The sequence below is a fragment of the Hyaena hyaena genome, unplaced genomic scaffold (assembly GCF_003009895.1).
Source record: "Hyaena hyaena isolate Hyena2069 unplaced genomic scaffold, ASM300989v1 scaffold_77, whole genome shotgun sequence".
Lineage (NCBI taxonomy): Eukaryota > Metazoa > Chordata > Mammalia > Carnivora > Hyaenidae > Hyaena > Hyaena hyaena.
The window spans coordinates 561854-580255 of NW_024080708.1; the positions used below are offsets into that span (position 1 = coordinate 561854).

Below are 18402 nucleotides of genomic sequence, written 5' to 3' on the forward strand. Positions count from 1 at the left end.
AGTCTGGGCCATAAAACAAGCTTCAGTCTATTCAGAGGAATCAAACTAATACAAAGTATACTTTCTGACCAAAATGGAATTAAATGAGAAGTCACTACCAAAAGGATACCTGGGAAATTCTTAAATATTAGGAAATTTCACAGTATACCCTAAGTAAACCATGAATCAAGGAAGAAATTATAAAATATTTTGAGCTGAATGATAATGAAAACACAACATTAAAATTTGTAGGATGTAGCTTGCACAGTGCTCATTGAGAAATATATAGCTTTAAAATAAAGAAGAGCTAAAATCAATAATCTAACAGTCCACCTTGAGAAGCAAGAAAATGAAGAGCAAATTAAACCATAAAAGGAATAAAATATTAGAAGAGTAGAAATCATTAAATAAAAAAATTAACAATAGAGAAAAATCAGTGAAACCAATAGCTAGCTCTTTGAAAAGATTGATAAAATTGATAAACTTAGAGCTAGACTGATACAGACGAAAAAAAGATAAAAATTAGCACAAATTAATATCAGGAAGGGAAGAATGGACATCACTATAGATCCTAAGGACTTGAAAAGGATAAAGGAATGTTGTGAATAAGTTTATGACAATAAAGTCTACAACTTATATGAAATGGAAGATTTCCTTAAAGGATACCATTTACCAAAATTGACTCAAAAAGAACTAGAAAATCTGAATAGCCTTATATTTATTAAAGAAATTGAGTTTGTAATAAAAAATCATCCAATAATTAGAATCTAAGCTCCAATGACTTTAGTATGAATTCTATCAGATATTTAAGGAACAAATCAAACTTGTAGAAAATAGAGGACAAAATTCTTCCCAACTCATTCTATGAAGTTGGCATCACGATGATATCAAAATCTAAGAAAGCTATTATAAGAAAAGAAAACCACAGACCAATATTCCTTATGTTTATACACACAAATATCCACCATCAAATATTAACAAATTTAAAAAATGAACCTCACAGTATACACAAAAAAATAACTCCTAATGGATCATAAACCTAAATGTAAAAGCTAAAATTATGAGACTTCTAGAAGAGAATAAGATAAAATCTCCATGACCTTTTGATAAAGATTCCTTTATCAGCCACAAAACATGAACCAATAAACAAAAATCCATTAAATTAAACTTAATCAAAATTGTGTGCTCTTCAAAAGATACCATTAAGAAAATTAAAAGGCAAACCACAGACCAGGAAAATATGTTTGTAATAGACATTTGTGATAAAGTTTGGTATCCAGAGCATACTTTTTAAAAAGCCTACAACTCCTGTTAAAAGAAGACAAACAATCCAGTTTAATTTAAAAATGAGTCAGGAGTGTCTGAGTGGCTCAGTCAGTCAAGCATCTGACTTCAGTCCAGGTCATGATCTCATGGTTCGTGAGTTCGAGCTTTGTGTCGGGCTCTGTGCTGACAGCTCAGAGCCTGGAGCCTGCTTTGGATTCTGTATCTCCCTCTCTCTCTCAAAAAATAAATAAACATTAGAAAACTTTTAATGAGTCAGTGAGTTGAACAAGCACTTCCCAAAAGAAAATATGTGAATGATTATTAAGCACTTGAAGAGGTGTTCAGTACCCTTAGTTGTCAGAGAATTGCAAATTAAAACCACAATGCAATGTCCCCTAACACATTAACTTGAATTAAAAAAAATAACAAGTGTTAATAAGGATGTGTAGCAACTGGCACACTCAGAATGCTGGTAGGAAATGTAGTAGGTATGGCCACTGGAAATTGGTACAGCCACTTGGAAAATAGTTTGGTGGTTTCTTATAAAGGTAAAGCATACACCTACTCATAGCCAACAATTCTCTTTATAGGTAGTTACCTGAGAGGAATGAAAACTTATGTTCCCACAAAAGTTTGAATGTAGATATTATCATAGAAGCTGTATATATGATTGCCCAAACTGTAAGCAATCCAAGTATCCATCAGCAGGTGATATTTAAATAAACAAGTTGTGGTATATCTACTCCATGGAATACTACTCAACAATAAAAAAGACCAAACACATGCATGAATGTCAAAAGCATTACTTTAAGTGAAAGAAGCTAGACACAAAAGACCACATATTGGATGATTCCATTTATATGAAATTCTGGAAAAGGCAAAGCTATAGGGACTGAAAGCAGGTTAGTGTTTGCCAGAGTCCAGGAGTGTGGAGAGGGAATTTATTGCAAAGAGGCACAAGGGAACTTTTTGGGGTGATGGAAATGTTCTGTAATTTAATTGTGCTTTAGGTTATGTGTATGTACACATTTGTCAAAATTCATTGACTTTTACACTTGAACTGGGTGCTTTTATAGTATAGAAGTTCTACTTTGGTGGGAAGTAGAAATAAAGGTGATTTTTAGAAAGCACTTTGGAGGTGAGGATGTCAATTCCATGTTAAAAAAAAAAAAAAAAACCCTCACCCTCTTTGGCATTTCAAAATAGAGGTTCTTGCAAGGTTGAACTGTTTTCTACAAGGTAAAAGAGGGGTGGGGGCGGGGGGCATTAAAGGCAACATAAGCAGCCCTGATACAAAATACGGTCTCAGTTGAGTGCTTGCCCCTAGATCCTGCCTTTCTTCTAACCCCTAAAATGAGAAGGGCTTGCGGAATTCTTGCTAAAATAAGCTGAGTCTGTCCAGCTCCTTTCTCTCAAAGGAGCAAGTAATCCAATTCAAAGATCTTGAAATCATAACAGTTAACCTTTCAAAACCCAGAAAACTTCATAAACAACTACATCACAGATTTATTGCAGGTCTTATGAACCTGACAGGTTACATTGGATATTAGAATGGGAAATAAGATGGAAATCTAGAATGAAGAAGCTAGATTACTTTACAGCCCTTTTTATATTAGTGTTTAAATCTTTCAGCCTATTTATTTCCTATCTATTCCTGGTAATTGAGTGGGTTATGAATATAAAACAAGATGGTAGAAAAGATAGATCATTAGCTGGGGAGTTAAGATACAGGTGAAGAACAAACAAAACAAAAGAAAACACCTTTAGTGGTTTTCATTGTTTGAAGTGTTAAGTATTCCCTAACCACCCACCATATGAGTTGTCAAATGGAACCAAACATTTGGTACCAAACACAGTTCCATAAAAGTTTTCAATCGGCATAAAAAAAGTAAAAGTTACTGTATCAAAGCATTCTAAGACCCTGAATCTAGTTTTCCTAGCTCTCTGAGTTTTGCTTATATTGAGTTTAGAATACTTAAGACTTCAGTAGAAGGTCTTTTTTTGCCTGATCTGTTTTATATTAAAATAATTCTTTTCATGGTAAAGGTGGAGTCTCAACCTTTAAAGCCCTTTGAGCAAATTGCTTCAGAACAGGATTTCTGAATGTAAATTATTTCATTTTGGAAATCTATAGCAATTTGTCATTTAAAGTTTATCTTATGAGTTTAGGAGCCTCATCCTCAAGATGCTACCTATTTTAAATTTAATACTCACTTCAGTATAAACTAAGACTAGAAAATATGTGCAAATACAGTATTTTTTCCCATGCAGGCAAGCCTTCTCATCTAATTCAGGGCTCTAAAAAATAAAATATGATAGGCTATCTCATTGTATCAAGTCTGAGACTGAAATTTTTTTAAGTTTATTGAAAATCATTGTTTTGTCTTGCTGAAAGGAAGAAATGGTTCTTTCAGGTAGGAATTCAGCAGAAACAATCTAATCCCTTGTGATTTGGATGGTTATATGTTGGTGATTATTACACTTGATTTATAAGACACACACGCACGCACACACACACACACAAACACACCATTTAACCTTCCTAGTCATTTCTAAGATTTCAGACTGTCTCTCTTCCTCTGGCATTTGCCAGTTAAATTAGCACTATAAAAATGAGAGAGGGATATAATGCTGCCACAATAGAATTTCTGGGATACCAGGCAAAGAAAAATACTGAAAGATTGGTAATTCCTGATTTCCACTTTCAGATATTTGTGGTCTTCTCTACTAACCAATGCTGTGTGTTTATGTAGGGTCTCCTTATTCTTTTGACCCCCACGGGATACAGGCTATTTACAAAAGTTGGAGGGAGAGGTGTGTTGTATAAGGCTATAATGGTGATTTGGTGTATTTTCCTTATCTGCAGTAAAAGATTGGTGTGGAGGAGAAAAGTGTAAGATGTATTGGAACCTTACCTTCTACCCACACCCTCCCTCCATTTACAGCCTCCTACTGTTCTTTCAGGGTTTCTTAATTTGAATTTCAGATTATCTGGAAGAGTTAGGCCTCATTCATCCATTAATGATTCATTCATTCATTTAAAAGCCTTATTAAGTAATATGAATTAAACAGATCAATACGTAGCTAAATAGCTGCCAACCAATGGTAAATGGAAATTTTCATTTGGCGGGAATTTTGACTTGGCAGAAATTTGTAGATATTAGAACACTTGAGTTTGATGCAGGCTGGCTAGACAGTGGGGAAAAAAGTGAAGGAAGAAGGTTGAGAGGGAGTCAGAAAGGGTGTTGGGAGACCCTCAAAGATAAAATGGTAGGTTTTGCCATGGCTTCTAATGGGAATAGTATAGAAGCTTGTGAATTGTGTCTAGTGTTTCTGGGCTGATCCAGCATTTCTAGTTTGTCCTGATATCTTCTCACCTAATCTCTCCTCTCCTGGGAGGAGGAGAATGAGATTTGTGCTTACATTTACCTCTGTTGTATTGATAAGAATGTCCTATTCTCCAGTATCTTAGAAGACATGTAGCTTTGCTATTCACAGTTCTGTTTTCCTGCACTAGTAAGAAAATTTGGCGAACTAGCCAGCCTTTACCACTAACCAGGAAGGTGACTCTACACTTACTCTCCCTGGATCGATTTTTAGTTTTCACTTGTAAAATGAAGAGGAAATGGGCAATCTCTTAAAATTTCTTTCAGCTAAGAACTGTAGACAATTATGTAAACTTTGAACTATGTGCACCTGCTCTTATTAGGGATTTACTATGGACTGAATTGTGGCCCTGCAAAATCCCTAACCTCCACTGTGATGGTGTTTGGAGATAGGGCCTATAATGAGACAATTAGGGTTAAATGAAGTCATAAGGGTGGGCCCTGGATCCAATAGGGGTAGTGTCTTTATAAGAAGAGAGGCTAATTCTCTCTCCTTCTGAATGCTCAGAGAAAAGGCCAAGTGAGTACAAAACAGTCCTCTGCAGGCCAGCAAGAGCTCTCACCAGAAACAGAACCCTACTGGAACCTCGATCTTGTACTTTCCAGTCCCTAGAACCGTGAGAAAATAAATTTCTCAAGTTTAAGCTGCCTGGTCTGTGGTAGTTTGTTACGGCAGCCCAAGTAGACTAATACAATATTTGACCACATTGAGTGCATTTTTACAAATTGAATCTGTAGTTCATGTGACTTATAAATGAGATATGTAACTTCCCTGTACTGAAACCGGAAGTGAAATGTTTTAACCTGGTGGTAGAGAGAGGACTCCACCATTTCTGTTTTTCCCTGAGCTCCTAGATTCTGGGAAATTATGGTATTGAGTTGGATGTTATGAATATTTCAGTTGGATTACTGAACTGCTTAACAGAACCTGAGCATAGTTGAGAAGTAAGCATTCTTTGATGGCAAAAGAAAAGAACCATGACGAGGTAGCTTCTCTTTTCCCATATCTATGTATAATATGAATAACTTTGTTGAATACCCGATTGTAGTCATTAGCATGAGACTGGTGGGGATTGATATCAGATTGTTAATGTTTCCACCTAAAAATCTCATTCTAGGGAAGAGCAAATTGCCAGATCAGGGACTTGCAAATATCTAAGGGTATTTTTTTCACCTGTTTCTGCCTTGGTATGGAGGAGATCTATGGTAAAACATTGTTAGGTGAATATACCTTTTTCATCATTGTACCTCTCCCGCAGAAATATGTCTAATCTGTTCTGGTCTGCCTCAGTGGTCTCAAAAGAGGGATGTGGGAAGTGGCATACACCTTGGACTGTGAAGATCCTGTTCCGATTTACCTTGCTTTTCCGTACTTTTGCTTATTCCATGCAACTACATTTCCCGGAGAGCTACTACTATTGACCTGATGGTATTATTGGCTGCCAGTTGGCAGAGAGAATTCATGTAGATTAGGTGGTTACTTCCTGTACCTGTCTGCAGACGTGGAAAAATGGACAGAGTTTACTTTCCTTCAAAAGGTTTCTCAGAATGTAGTGGTACAAAATGTTCACAAGTAGGAAAATTCCTTAAAAAAAAACATGTCTGGTTACTCTCAGATAAACATTTCCATTAATATTTCATTTCATTTTGAGCCCCTTTCTAGTTTGTAGTATTTTTTTTCAGTGTATGTAGGTGGCTTCAAACCATATGGTAAAACTATTTTCCAAAAACATTCAGTCTTTGTCTTACTCTGAACTGTTTTCCTTATTTCCTTGTCACCAAGCAGCTCCTCTCCATAGGCTCAAATCCCTTTTTCTACATTGATCTAACTCTGATTATGCTGATGTGGTACGTCCTTTTGGGAACTCATACATGTTTAAATAACACATTTAAGAATGAAATTGCCTATATCTTCCCTCTGTGCATTGGGAAAAGAAAAATTTTTGTTCCTATTTTTAGGTAATAAGGATTGAATGTTCCCATCGTCACTGCCCTGTACAAAGTCGTTATCACACACAAGATGCAATCTCTTGTGTTCAGTGATGTTTATTCTGTTTCCATCTACTTTAAAATGCTTCATTTCTCTAGTTCTTTCTCCCATTAGATGTTGTGTGTAGGCATTTTGGTTCATTTTAATTTTATGTATATGTTATTTTAAAAAATCCTCTCGTTGAAGAATAGTCAACATACAATACTGTGTTAGTTTCATATATACAACCTAGTAATTTCAGTATTTATAGACATTATGAAATGGTCACCACGAAAAGCCCAGTTACCATCTATCACCATACACAGTTATTACAATATTATTGACCATATTCCCTATGCTGTACATAAGATAGCCTTGTACCCCATAACCCCCTTCACCTGCTTCATTCATCTCCCTCCCTCCACCCCTTCTAACAGCCATCAGTTTGTCCTCTGTATCTATGGGTCTGTTTCTGTTTTGTTTTGCTTGAACATGTACATGATCTTTATAAAGTACACCGGATAAGCATTTGTAAATGAGGAATTACAGCCCATGATTTTGAAGGCATAGTTTGCTTCTGCCTACCCAAAGTCTGGTTTTTTCCATCTTCAGGCATCTGTCCTAAACACAGTGTGGTTGTAAAGTAGGAACGTCTGCCATCCTTGACACATACACTCACCCGCAATACCAGCCCCCAAAGTGGATGTTGCCTGGGGCAGGTAAGGAACAGGGGGTGTGCAGACAGCTCTGCGTCTGCTTTACCTGTTATGAGGTAAAGAGGGCTCTTGAGAACAAATAGTAAGCAGTGCCTAAAATGCATAAAATGCTAAATCTGAAAGAGACCACAGCACGTTATTGAGATTAGCAGACCACTTTCTGTGTTCCGAAAGTGCTATGCTTTATTACATCTCCATGCCCTTGCTGATGATGGAAAGAGGTACCTTTTCTCCCAGGCCACCTAGTAAAATGCAGCTTACCTTCCCGCACTCCTACCCCTTGAATTCAGTGATACCATAGTGTTATAAGAAACCGTATATAACTTTTCTACTATGTGTCTTGAATGCCCTCCAATGTAGTTCATTATATAGTGGTTAATTTGTATTTTTCTTCTGTTTACCCTTCAAATTTTGATTGTTTGCTGGAGTAGATGAGGATTATAGTAAGAGTGATGTGCATATATATATTTTAGTGGGATAAATAAGATAATTGAAGGGAAAGCACTTTTAAATATATTTTTAAGTTTATTTCTTTATTTTGAGAGAAAGAGAGTGTGTTGTGTGAGCAGGGTAGGGCCAGAGAGAGAGCGAGAGTGAGAGAGAGAGAGAGAGTGGGATTTCCATGCAAGCTCTGTGCTGTCAGCTCAGAGCCCAGGGTGGAGCTCAATCCCATGAACTGCAAGATCATGACCTGAGCCAAAATCAAGAGTAGGTTGCTTAACTGACTGAGCCACCCAGGTGCCCTGAACATAAAGCACTTTTAGATGACTTTCATTTCTCAGGTTTTTGATACGGAATGAATTCACCCACACTTTTAGGTTTCTCAAGTCACTGAGGAAGAGACTGTACCACTTAGTTCTATGTCATTGAGAAGCCATCATTGGTATTTTAAAGACATGTTGGTGTATGTGTTACAGTGTGATTCACTTGGTTCTCAATCTGCCAAGGGACGTGTTATGTAGAGATGATTTGCGTAGGTGCTGTTATGGGAGAAGATTGGTATCTTACTGTCCGTGTAATGGTTGCTGACAGTGACTCTACCAATTACAAAGTGAGAAGTAAAGAGATGAAATTCACCTGTAAAGAAAATATATGGATTTTAGGATAGTAGTATTCGTATGAGTTAAACATCCAATTCTCATCTTCCTGATAATTCTTAGTCAAGAGCAGGTAGAGAAATGGTCCCACTGGAGCATCAGTATCTTAGGTTATTAGATGTTTAGGTACATATGATGTGGAAATAGAAAACGTGGAATCTTCTGTTTGCCTTTTATCTTACTACCTTTAATGTAGGTCATCCAACACTTGAATACTAACATTGACAATAATTTGGTCTTATACTTAAGTCATTTTTTTAAATGCCTCTTGGCGTTTGGGTCTTAGAAGAAGGTAGTTCTTAGTACTGCTCCCTGCTTTGTATACATTGCTTATTTGGGAACCTGTCTGCCTTTGTGGCTACCTGTCAGAATTCATCATTATTTAAATGTTTGAGATAAGTGACTGAAGTACTTGAACAGGATCTTTTCACCCAACTGCTGATGAGAGAGTACTTTAATTTTTTAATTTTTTTTAAAGTTAATCTTTATTTTTAAGAGAAAGAGAGTGTGAGCAGGGAGGGGCAGAGAGAGGAAGACACAGAATTCAAAGCAGTCTCTAGGCTCTGAGCTGTCAGCACAGAACTCTACGTGGGGCTTGAACCCATGAACTGTGAGATCATGATCTGAGCCGAAGTCAGATGCTTAACCGACTGAGCCACCCAGGCGCCCCTAGAGAGTACTTTAAAAACAGAATGTGTTCTCTAACTCGACAGCATATTATTAGAAATATATGACATATGGTGTGTTCCCCTAAAATTTAAATTTTCAGAAAGCAGAAATATATTGTACCAATACTACTGTAAATACTCATATTAACATGAACCAACCCTCAACTATAGGGTGTTTCTCTCTTTACACAGTATGCTAAAATGTATAAATTAACTTATTTCATAAAAACTGACATACAGAGTTGCTTCTAACCAGAAAACAACTGTTTTTACACTTAACCATTAATTGAGGCTGTCACTGGTTTGTTGCAGGATCCAAATATCTACTGTATTAAACTTCATTTAAAACTACATTACTTTCTTGATGCCATTGTATTCAATGCTTGAGAGATTGTATTTGTTGGCAGTAATTTTATCTAAAAATTAATTTTTTTTTTGTTTCGGAGTATTACTTTATTAATGTTTGCTCTACCGTTTAACTCTCCAAATTCTACTAATTTTTCTAGACCAAGCTGAAGATAATCAAACTTGATGAAATTTTTTTCTGTCCCCATAGCCTAATCTATGGCATTTTGGGCATAGTTTATAATACTTATTTTCTTTTGCCTTGTGTCAGTTAGCTGTGAACATGCCTGCCTTCTGTACTGGCTCCTACAAGTATGCTTTAGGCAACTTTGTATTTCCCATAGCTCCTTTCGCAATACGTTGCCCTGATATATTCAGTATTTGTTGAAGTTTGGGTGGTTTGGTTTGGTTTCTTTAAACTAGACTTAACGAGGACCGCCTGGGTGGCTCAGTTGGTTGGGTGGCTGACTTTGGCTCAGGTCATGATCTCACTGTTCTCAAGTTGGAGCCCCACGTCGGGCTCTCTGCTGACAGTTCAGACAGCCTGGAGGATGCTTCGGATTCTGTGTGTCTCTCTCTCTCTGCCCCTTCCCCGCTCGTGATTTCTCTCTCTCTGTCTCTGTCTCTGTCTCTCTGTCTCTCAAAAATAAATTAAAAAACATTTAAAAAAATTATTAAAAAAAAATAAACTAGACTTAACGAATCAATTAGTAACTTGAGGTTTAAATGAGGACTCAAGTAGTCAGCCATGCTGGCAAAGGCTTTGTAGCCAGGATTGCCCAGGTTGATGTTCCTATTTCATTATGTATTAACTGTGGGACTGCTTCATCTATAAAATAGGAATAATGGTAATAGCATTACTCAGTGTCTTAGAGTTGTTGATGAGGAATAACACAGATAATTTGTTTAAAGCATTTATTGTGCCGCCTAACATATAGGATACACTCAATACATTCTAGCTATAATTATTGTTAAATAGGAGTCCCATTGGGTGAGACCCTGCACTTTGGGGGCCTTTCCTGGGGTCTTCATATCTCAGTCCCCTAACCCTGCATATAGTAAATATTCAATAAATAACTTGGTTGAGTTGAATTGATTGATTGACCCTATTTTTATCTTCCATTACAGCCCACTGTTTGTAACGTGGAAGATCGGTCGAGACAAAAGATTGCGTGGATGCATAGGTACTTTTTCTGCCATGAATTTGCATTCAGGACTCAGGGAGTACACACTTACCAGGTGAAGACCAATTTTTGTTACCTCTGCTTCTACATAAAAAAGAAAAAAAACAACTTATGAAACTTGAACTCGATGCTTTAACTTTTTTGCCTGTACTAAATTGTCAACATTCTTGACTCCTTTCATATCAGATTTTTTTCTTCTCTTCAACCATTTGCCTTATCTCTGGTGAAATGTTATTGCTACATATTTTCATAATATAAAATACTGTGATTACATGTGTTCTGCCATAAATGTTTTGAAGTGTTTACCTTCAAAGGCCAGCTTTATTTTGTATAACTTAAAACCAATGGCCAAATTTCAACTGGCTTATCAAAATGTATTTTTTCCACAATAACACTGTGTCTTCTCTCTTAGACTCTTTAAAAATTGTTGATGTCTATTTCAACTTATATATGTTGTTAAACCTTTATGTACTTTTGAAATGAAAGAGAGGACCTAGGAAGAAAGTGATTCCACAGCCTGGTAGCCCTAATCATTCACCTCACCCAGAATTAATTGTAGCTTCCTTATTTTTGTTTTTTCTAACACAAGGACAGGGTAATGAATGCCTCATTGCAGTTGCTAAGACTTTGTCTTTAATTTCCAAAGTCATAAAAAACTACCGAGCATGCCATCTGATATTTGGGGGTTCAAGTTTATATTTCTAACAAATTATGTTTCAAAATTATTGCAAAAGGGAAAACTCCTTAAATAATAAGCTATTAGTAAAGGAATTTCCTGTTTTTTGTTCACATTTCAGGGTGATTATCTGATAGTTTCTATAGTTATAATATTGCACATGTATTTGTCCAACAGGAAATTGGTCTCTGCTGACTATTGGTACTTAGGGTATATTGCTTAACCTCCAATAGATAATGTAGTAATTACAGTATTTTGTTCTATCTACTTCCTAGGGAGGTTAAGGAGGTGTCAGGGGAATGAAGTAATATTTAATCACTGCTTTGCTTCTGGATTAACATTGTGGGACATTCATTATTTTATTACAGAATTGCATAAATGTAGCTCATAGTACCAGTTCATAAAATGCTGGTAACTGAGTTTAGTATTCTTATATTTAAAGGTGTAGCTCACAACTATACTGATTTCTTAGCTTACAGTGGAGCCCAGAAAGAAAAGCATAGGCTTAGAGGGTCACCTTCATTTTTAGATTGACACAGGTATTAGACTTGAGTGTTTGGAGTTGATTAAAAACCTACAGGTAGCAAAGGGGTCAAACACACATTCTGGAAATGACTCGAACTTGGTGAAGATAGTGTAAATGCCAGACAAAGCAAGTTGGATATTTTTTTTTTCCTGACCAGAAATACCATGGACTCATTTTGGGACTTTAGCAAATTCTGCCAGTGACTGCTTCTTTGGGACAGGTACATACAAAATTACTCTTTTAATAGCTAATCAGAGGCACTTTATTATACCTTTCCAAAAATAAGTTGTTATTAGGAGCCCTGATTCCTTGGTTATTGCTTGAATAAAAGGATTCTATGGCCAAATTAAGTTTGGGGAACACTGGCTAAACAAATTTAAGCTGTGCTCACTGCAGGACTTCTCAGAACCTTTTGTGTTAATAGTGTTGTGGATCTCTAGGAGTGAGATCTAGAATGTTGCATTTCCCAGACTTCAACTTTTTTGACCACAGAGCCCTTTTATTCTCCCACTCCATTCATTATCTTATTGCCATAAGTAAGTATCCCAAAGAACACATTTTTAGAAATATAAGTCTGTCATAAAATTACCATTTTCTTTCTAGTTGGGGAGTCTGAGTGGAGAGTTTAGAAAGCCTTTGTACTTTCTAATGAAATTGTGGCAGAAATCCTAGTATCAAATATTATGTACTTTAGAAATCCTTAGTAGCAGTAACTGTAGTAGCAGTTTGTTTTTGTTTAAAGAAAATACAAAATTCTTTTGCCTCCATTGATAAGAAGGGATGAAAATATTCAGCTTCTCCAGACTTGTGGATCTGTCTCCTAGGGGTATTACCAGAAGAATTATAGTGTATTTTTCGGACAACAAAGTGATTCTGAGTGAATCAGTCAAATAGTTGAACCTGGAAATTTGCCTACATTTGTATATGTGGCTACCTTCATTGCAGTCTGTGGCTCTTCCTGTTTACTTTTCACCTTTTTTCTCATGTTTTTATACAACTTCCTGAAATAGCATATGGCACACTAGATGTGCGTGTTTCTGTGTGTATACACATATACATACCCAGTCTTTTCATTTTTGTCTGGCTCCATTCCTTTTGCTTACATGACCATAAGAATGAAGTTATTTGGAAGAGGGGAACAGAAGAAAACAACTCTTACAATATACAATTGCTCTTTTTTTCTAGATTCATCTTAGAGTCAAAACTGTGGGGTCATTGAGAAAAGCTACAGTATAATGTCTTTTGGTCCAATAGGGGGCACTTATCATTTCTACAAGCTGCTGTTGATGGCATTATTAATAATAGCTGCCATTTATTAAAGCTTGCTACATGTTGATACTGCACAGGGGCTTTATATGGATGCCAGTCCCAACTAATAACCATGTTTTACAAATGAGGAAACCGAGATGTACAGAATTAAGTACTTATCCACTCCCACATCTGATAAGTGGTGGAATCAGGATTCAAAATTAGGCCACTCAACTGCAAAATCCAAGCTTTTTACCATGACATTTAAGAGAAGACAAAATAAATTGTTCTGAGAAATTATGTTTTGCAGCTTTGTCATGAAAATAATGAACTTGAAGGAGAATTACTATAAAATGTATAAATCATAGATTGATAATTCTTCACTAATTCTAGATAGGAGTTAAGATTGAAATTTTGGAACAGTATTTCAAATGCCAGAAAATCCATAGATGGGATTATAAAAAGTATGTAACACAGGGTTGTATAGACTAATTGGAAGAAAACTAACTTGGATTAATACTGTAGAAAAGGACAATGCTTATTACAAAAGTATACTTCTGTATGATATAAAATTTTACTCTCTGGCCAAATGTAAATAATAGACTAGACTTTGGGAAGAATACATTTTTTAAAAATGTAACAATTGGTCTTAGAGTTTGTTCTTTGATCTTTTTTTAATTTTTTTTTTTTGTTTTTAATGTTTTACTTACTTCTGAGAGACAGCATGAGCAGGGGAGGGTCAGAGAGAGAGGGAGACACAGAATCTGAAACAGGCTCCAGGCTCTGAGCTGGCTGTCAGCACAGAGCCTGACATGGGGCTCGAACCCACGAACCGCGAGATCATGACCTAAGCGAAAGTCAGACGCTCAACCGACTAAACCACCCAGGCGCCCCGTGTGGTTCCTTAATCTCTAAAACCTAAATCTGAAAAGGGACCGGATACTTTTTAAATGAAATGCCTATCCTAGATTAAGTATTTATAAACATACAGTTTTAAAATTGAAACACCTGTCATCAAGTTTTATGTTCTCCTCATTGAAACTTTGATTTTGGACTGAACTAAAAACTAATAAATAGGTTAATTTCCTCCCAGTTGTAAAAGTGCATGATTTCTGTATAGAGAGCAAAATGACTTTGTGGAAACAAACCATTAAATAGACTATTCCTTCCTTGCCCTTGGTGACTGAGTAAAAGCAGGAAAGATTAGTGCAAATAGGAAGCAGGATGAAGAGCTCAAAATTATTGATAGAAGTTTATCCATGATGACATACTAAAGCCCACAAATTACTATATTTATTAGTGGTCAGATCTTCAAAGTAGAAATATTCCTTGTCCCAGCTGAAGAAGAACACTGTCTAGTATTTGCCAAGCTACTTGCATTTATGGCTATTACATGTTAGAAAGCAGAGGCAAATTTATTTCTTCTCTTTTAGTACTTAGAGTTCATGCTTATATATGGAAGAGAATCATGACTAATACAGATGAACACAAATGTCTCAGACAAAGAAGATTCATTAACATTTTGGCCATTAAGTTGCCCAGTAAAGGGTAGGTCTATTTTTTATGTAAATTTGAGTTGGTGGTAATTATTCTAGAACATATAGGTGATTAATAGATGTGTTCTTATTTCATAAAACAGAAATGTGGTCTACCATTCAAGCTTAAACAGTGATCTTTCTTTTTGTTTACTTTGTTGAATTTAGACCTCTTAGCAGTGAAATAATAATGCAGGTGTGTGGGCAGTATCTGGAGCTTGATTCTTAACTATGCTACTTTGTTACATTACTTAATTCTGAGAAATTAGCCATGGAGGTTTATTCTTTTCTAAGGAACATGGTGACCACATAAAAGGTGATGTGTTTTATTTAGGAGTTTGTTTTGTGTGAGTGAGGTGTGGATGCATGCATGCATGTGTTTGTGTGTGTGTGTGTGTGTGTGTGTGAGAGAGAGAGAGAGAGAGAGGAGAGAGATTGACTGCATGTTACAAACATTCATTTTTCTATTAGGATTTTTGTTATGTTAGAAATAGCTAACAGACCTACTTTATTACTTTCAAAGGTCCTGGCTAGATTGTGTTCTTCTGGGTGACTAGATTTGTTGTAAACCAAATTTGCTTTTGTATTTAGTGTTATAATCTGTCATTTTTCTAAAGCAGTATGAGTTTAAAACTACTGTAAGCAGCATAATTATATTTTTCCTCTCAGAGTGGACTATTTTGTGATCATTCTTATTCTTGATTATTTTAGGTAACTGGACTTGGCTTATGGAGAATAATTAGTTTAAACAAGCCCCCACTCATTTAAGATTAGTCCTCATGTTGGCATCACTCAGATTGATTTTTCTTATTAAAAGAAAAGCTGTACATGAGTCACTTCTAACTGCACTATTGTCATGGAAGCTTATTCTGGAGATGCTAAGGCCAGACTATTTTTGGCAAGTGTCTGTGGCAAGACTCCTGGCTAAAATATACTTTTTCGAGAAATAAATTAGATGTATCAAAAACACTATGCAAAATAATTAGCTCAATTTCCAGCCTACATTTTGGTGCCTGTTTACAAAAGGCAGGTTGGCCTGACTTCTAAAAACTTGTACCTAATTTGTTAGCTTCAGTGTATAAATTACTAAATGAGAAATTAAGTGTTTCTCAGATTTTATAAGCATTTAAGGTGTAGTTTAGAACCTATATTGTTGTATACCCTCTACTTGAAATTATTCATAAGATAACATGGCTAAATATAATCTGTGGAAATCTGGAATCCTCTTTCTAACCGCTAGTTTAATGCCCTCTATCATCATTCCATAGTTGTGCTAATGCACAGAGATGTGGCCAGCAGAATGTAGAAGAAACTAAAGAATGAGAACCATTCCCAGTATGGGTAATGGCTCCTGAATTAGAGAGAACTATCTGAATTCATAAAGCACCTACTGCCACAGAAATTGAGTGTAGTGAGTATGTCAGATTCCCAATACCTTATCACATCTTTCAGATCTTCAGTCTCCAGTTGGAACCCCAGCGTTGCTTTAAAGAGCCACAGACACAATGCCTTTGAGTAGAAAAGCAGAAAAACCATCTGTAAAAAGCTGAAGGTGTCAGAGCAGCTGAAAATAGGCTTTTGTGATGTCAGAGCTCTTGGTTCTTGGCATTTCATAAGAAAAGGGGAAACTACAAGAAATTGATCCTATTCTTACATCTATCTATAAACTTGACTGCTTTGCCCTGGGAGGCTGATATTTCCCCATTAATCATGTTTAAACAGTTCATTCTGCAAATCTGATCTAAATTTTGCCTTAGGAATTTATAATATAGTAGGAAAGATAAGATATATAAATAATTATAGTCTGAGATAGAAAGTGAAGTTTGCCAAAGAGTCAGAGGTGGCACTGGATAAACAGATACTCTGCATCTGTAATAAAAGTAGAAATGTATTTAAAGCAATTTATGAAATCGTTTTATTTGACCCATCCCTTGTCCACTTTGAGCAACAGCAAAACACTTTATACCATTTTTTGGTTTGTTTTTATCCTATATGGACAAAGAAGTCCAAATTCCAGGGATGTGTGTAAATTGTTAATATCAAAGTACCATATACAAGGTATTAAGTTATTTTGAGAGACTAATAACACATATTTTGAAGAGAAAAATGAACTTACTATGGAAAAATTTGAAACCTCAGACATAGAGCACACTGAAAAGAGTGTGTGTGTGTGTGTGTGTGTCTTTGTGTCTGTGTGTGTGTCTGTGTCCACACACTCACACACACAGTTCACCAAAGTCTAACTACAACCAGTTGGGTTATAACACTGGTGCTTGGCAAATGAAGCAAATTAAAACTTAATAGTTTAGATTCCATTTCTCTCTTGTCCCATGAAAATGAATTCATGTTTTGTTTCAGTACAGTAAATTGATATCTATCTCCTTTCCTGAGTATCATTGCTTGGGATATTCTCCATTTCTTTCAGATGAAAAACTGAAGTGGTAGAGATAAATTAGAACATAAATGTTGCAGGAAATCATTATTATATTAGATGCAGTCTGAAATCACACTGTAGGCATTTAACAATATATTTACTTTTGTCTGAACATTTACAAAATATTGAGTCTCCTTATAAGTATCCAAAGTATTTGAATCATGAGGACCTGAATGAACAAGAGAACAGATTTGTATTTTAGTGTCTTAGAAGAATAAGATGCTTACACCAATATATACTCAAGGCGATTACTCCCATCTAGAGTATCATACAGATAATAAGTTCTTACCATTTGTAGAGGACAATGTTGCTAGTAATTTGAGTACTTGAAAATAATTGAATGTTTAGAAGTTATGTGGCAAATAATATTAAATTTTTAGTTGCTATTTTATAGGCATGAGAAAGTACTTTTTCAAAGATTTCCTTAAAAGGAAAAGAAAACAAAGCCCTCGTCCATGATCTGTACCCTTCTCTCAAAGTTGAAACTACCTCAAATGTGGATATCCCAAATAGTGGCCTTTGGAAAACTTTCCTTATCATTGATAACAATTTTATGTTCTTTAAGTGCCAAACACTTGTTAGCTCTTTTATCTTGTGTTATAAATATATTTGTTATAGAAACAACTTCCAGATTTTTTTTTACATCTTCTTTCACTTTTTAAAAAATTTTTAAATGTTTATTTTTGAGAGAGAGAGACAGAGAAAGAGACAGAGAGAGAGACAGAGTGTGAGTGAGGAAGGGGCAGAGAGAGAGGGAGACACAGAATCTGAAGCAGCTCCAGGCTCTGAGCTGTCAGCACAGAGCCCAACGCGGGGCTCAATTCACGAACCGCGAGATCATGACCTGAGCCGAAGTCAGACGTTACGACTGAACCACTCAGGCGCTCCTCTTTCACTTTTTAAATAAAGAGTAAACATTTGCTATAAAAGGCTTTTCCTAAAGGGTTGCATTCTCTGAGCTGCTTCTTAGCAAAACAAATTTAAGAACTCATATTATATTAAAAAATGGGCGTGGACAAATGGAGACTTTTTAAAAAGTTCTACTGGAGCAGGAGTTTCATGCTCTAAGAATTGTTCAAGATGGAAAATAGTATTTAATCCATTCTATTGAGAATGAGTATCACATTTGCCCCTTCCATATGTTTAAAATTTTAAAGTGAAGAAAATGCCTTAGAGTCATAAAGCATAGATTGATAATTTGTCTCCTGTTCAGAAAACCCATTTTTATTAATTTTATACTATTTACTTCAAGTCCCAAAATTATCCTGTAAATACACATGTTAGAACTGTAGGTTTCATCATTCAATTTGGATCAGCAGGATAGCATTCCCATTTTGAACCCTCCTTTTTAAATTCATACATTGAAATGCCAA

General features: G+C 35.8%; 1 protein-coding gene across 2 annotated transcripts in view; it reads left to right on the forward strand.

The window, feature by feature from the left end:
- AMMECR1 (AMMECR nuclear protein 1) overlaps positions 1–18402 on the forward strand; it is a 108026-nt gene that overhangs the window by 42543 nt on the left and 47081 nt on the right. For both annotated transcript variants that reach the window (XM_039233495.1, XM_039233497.1), the window contains exon 2: positions 10555–10665. In XM_039233495.1, the coding sequence (XP_039089426.1) occupies positions 10555–10665 (111 nt within the window). The remainder of the gene's footprint in view (positions 1–10554; positions 10666–18402) is intronic.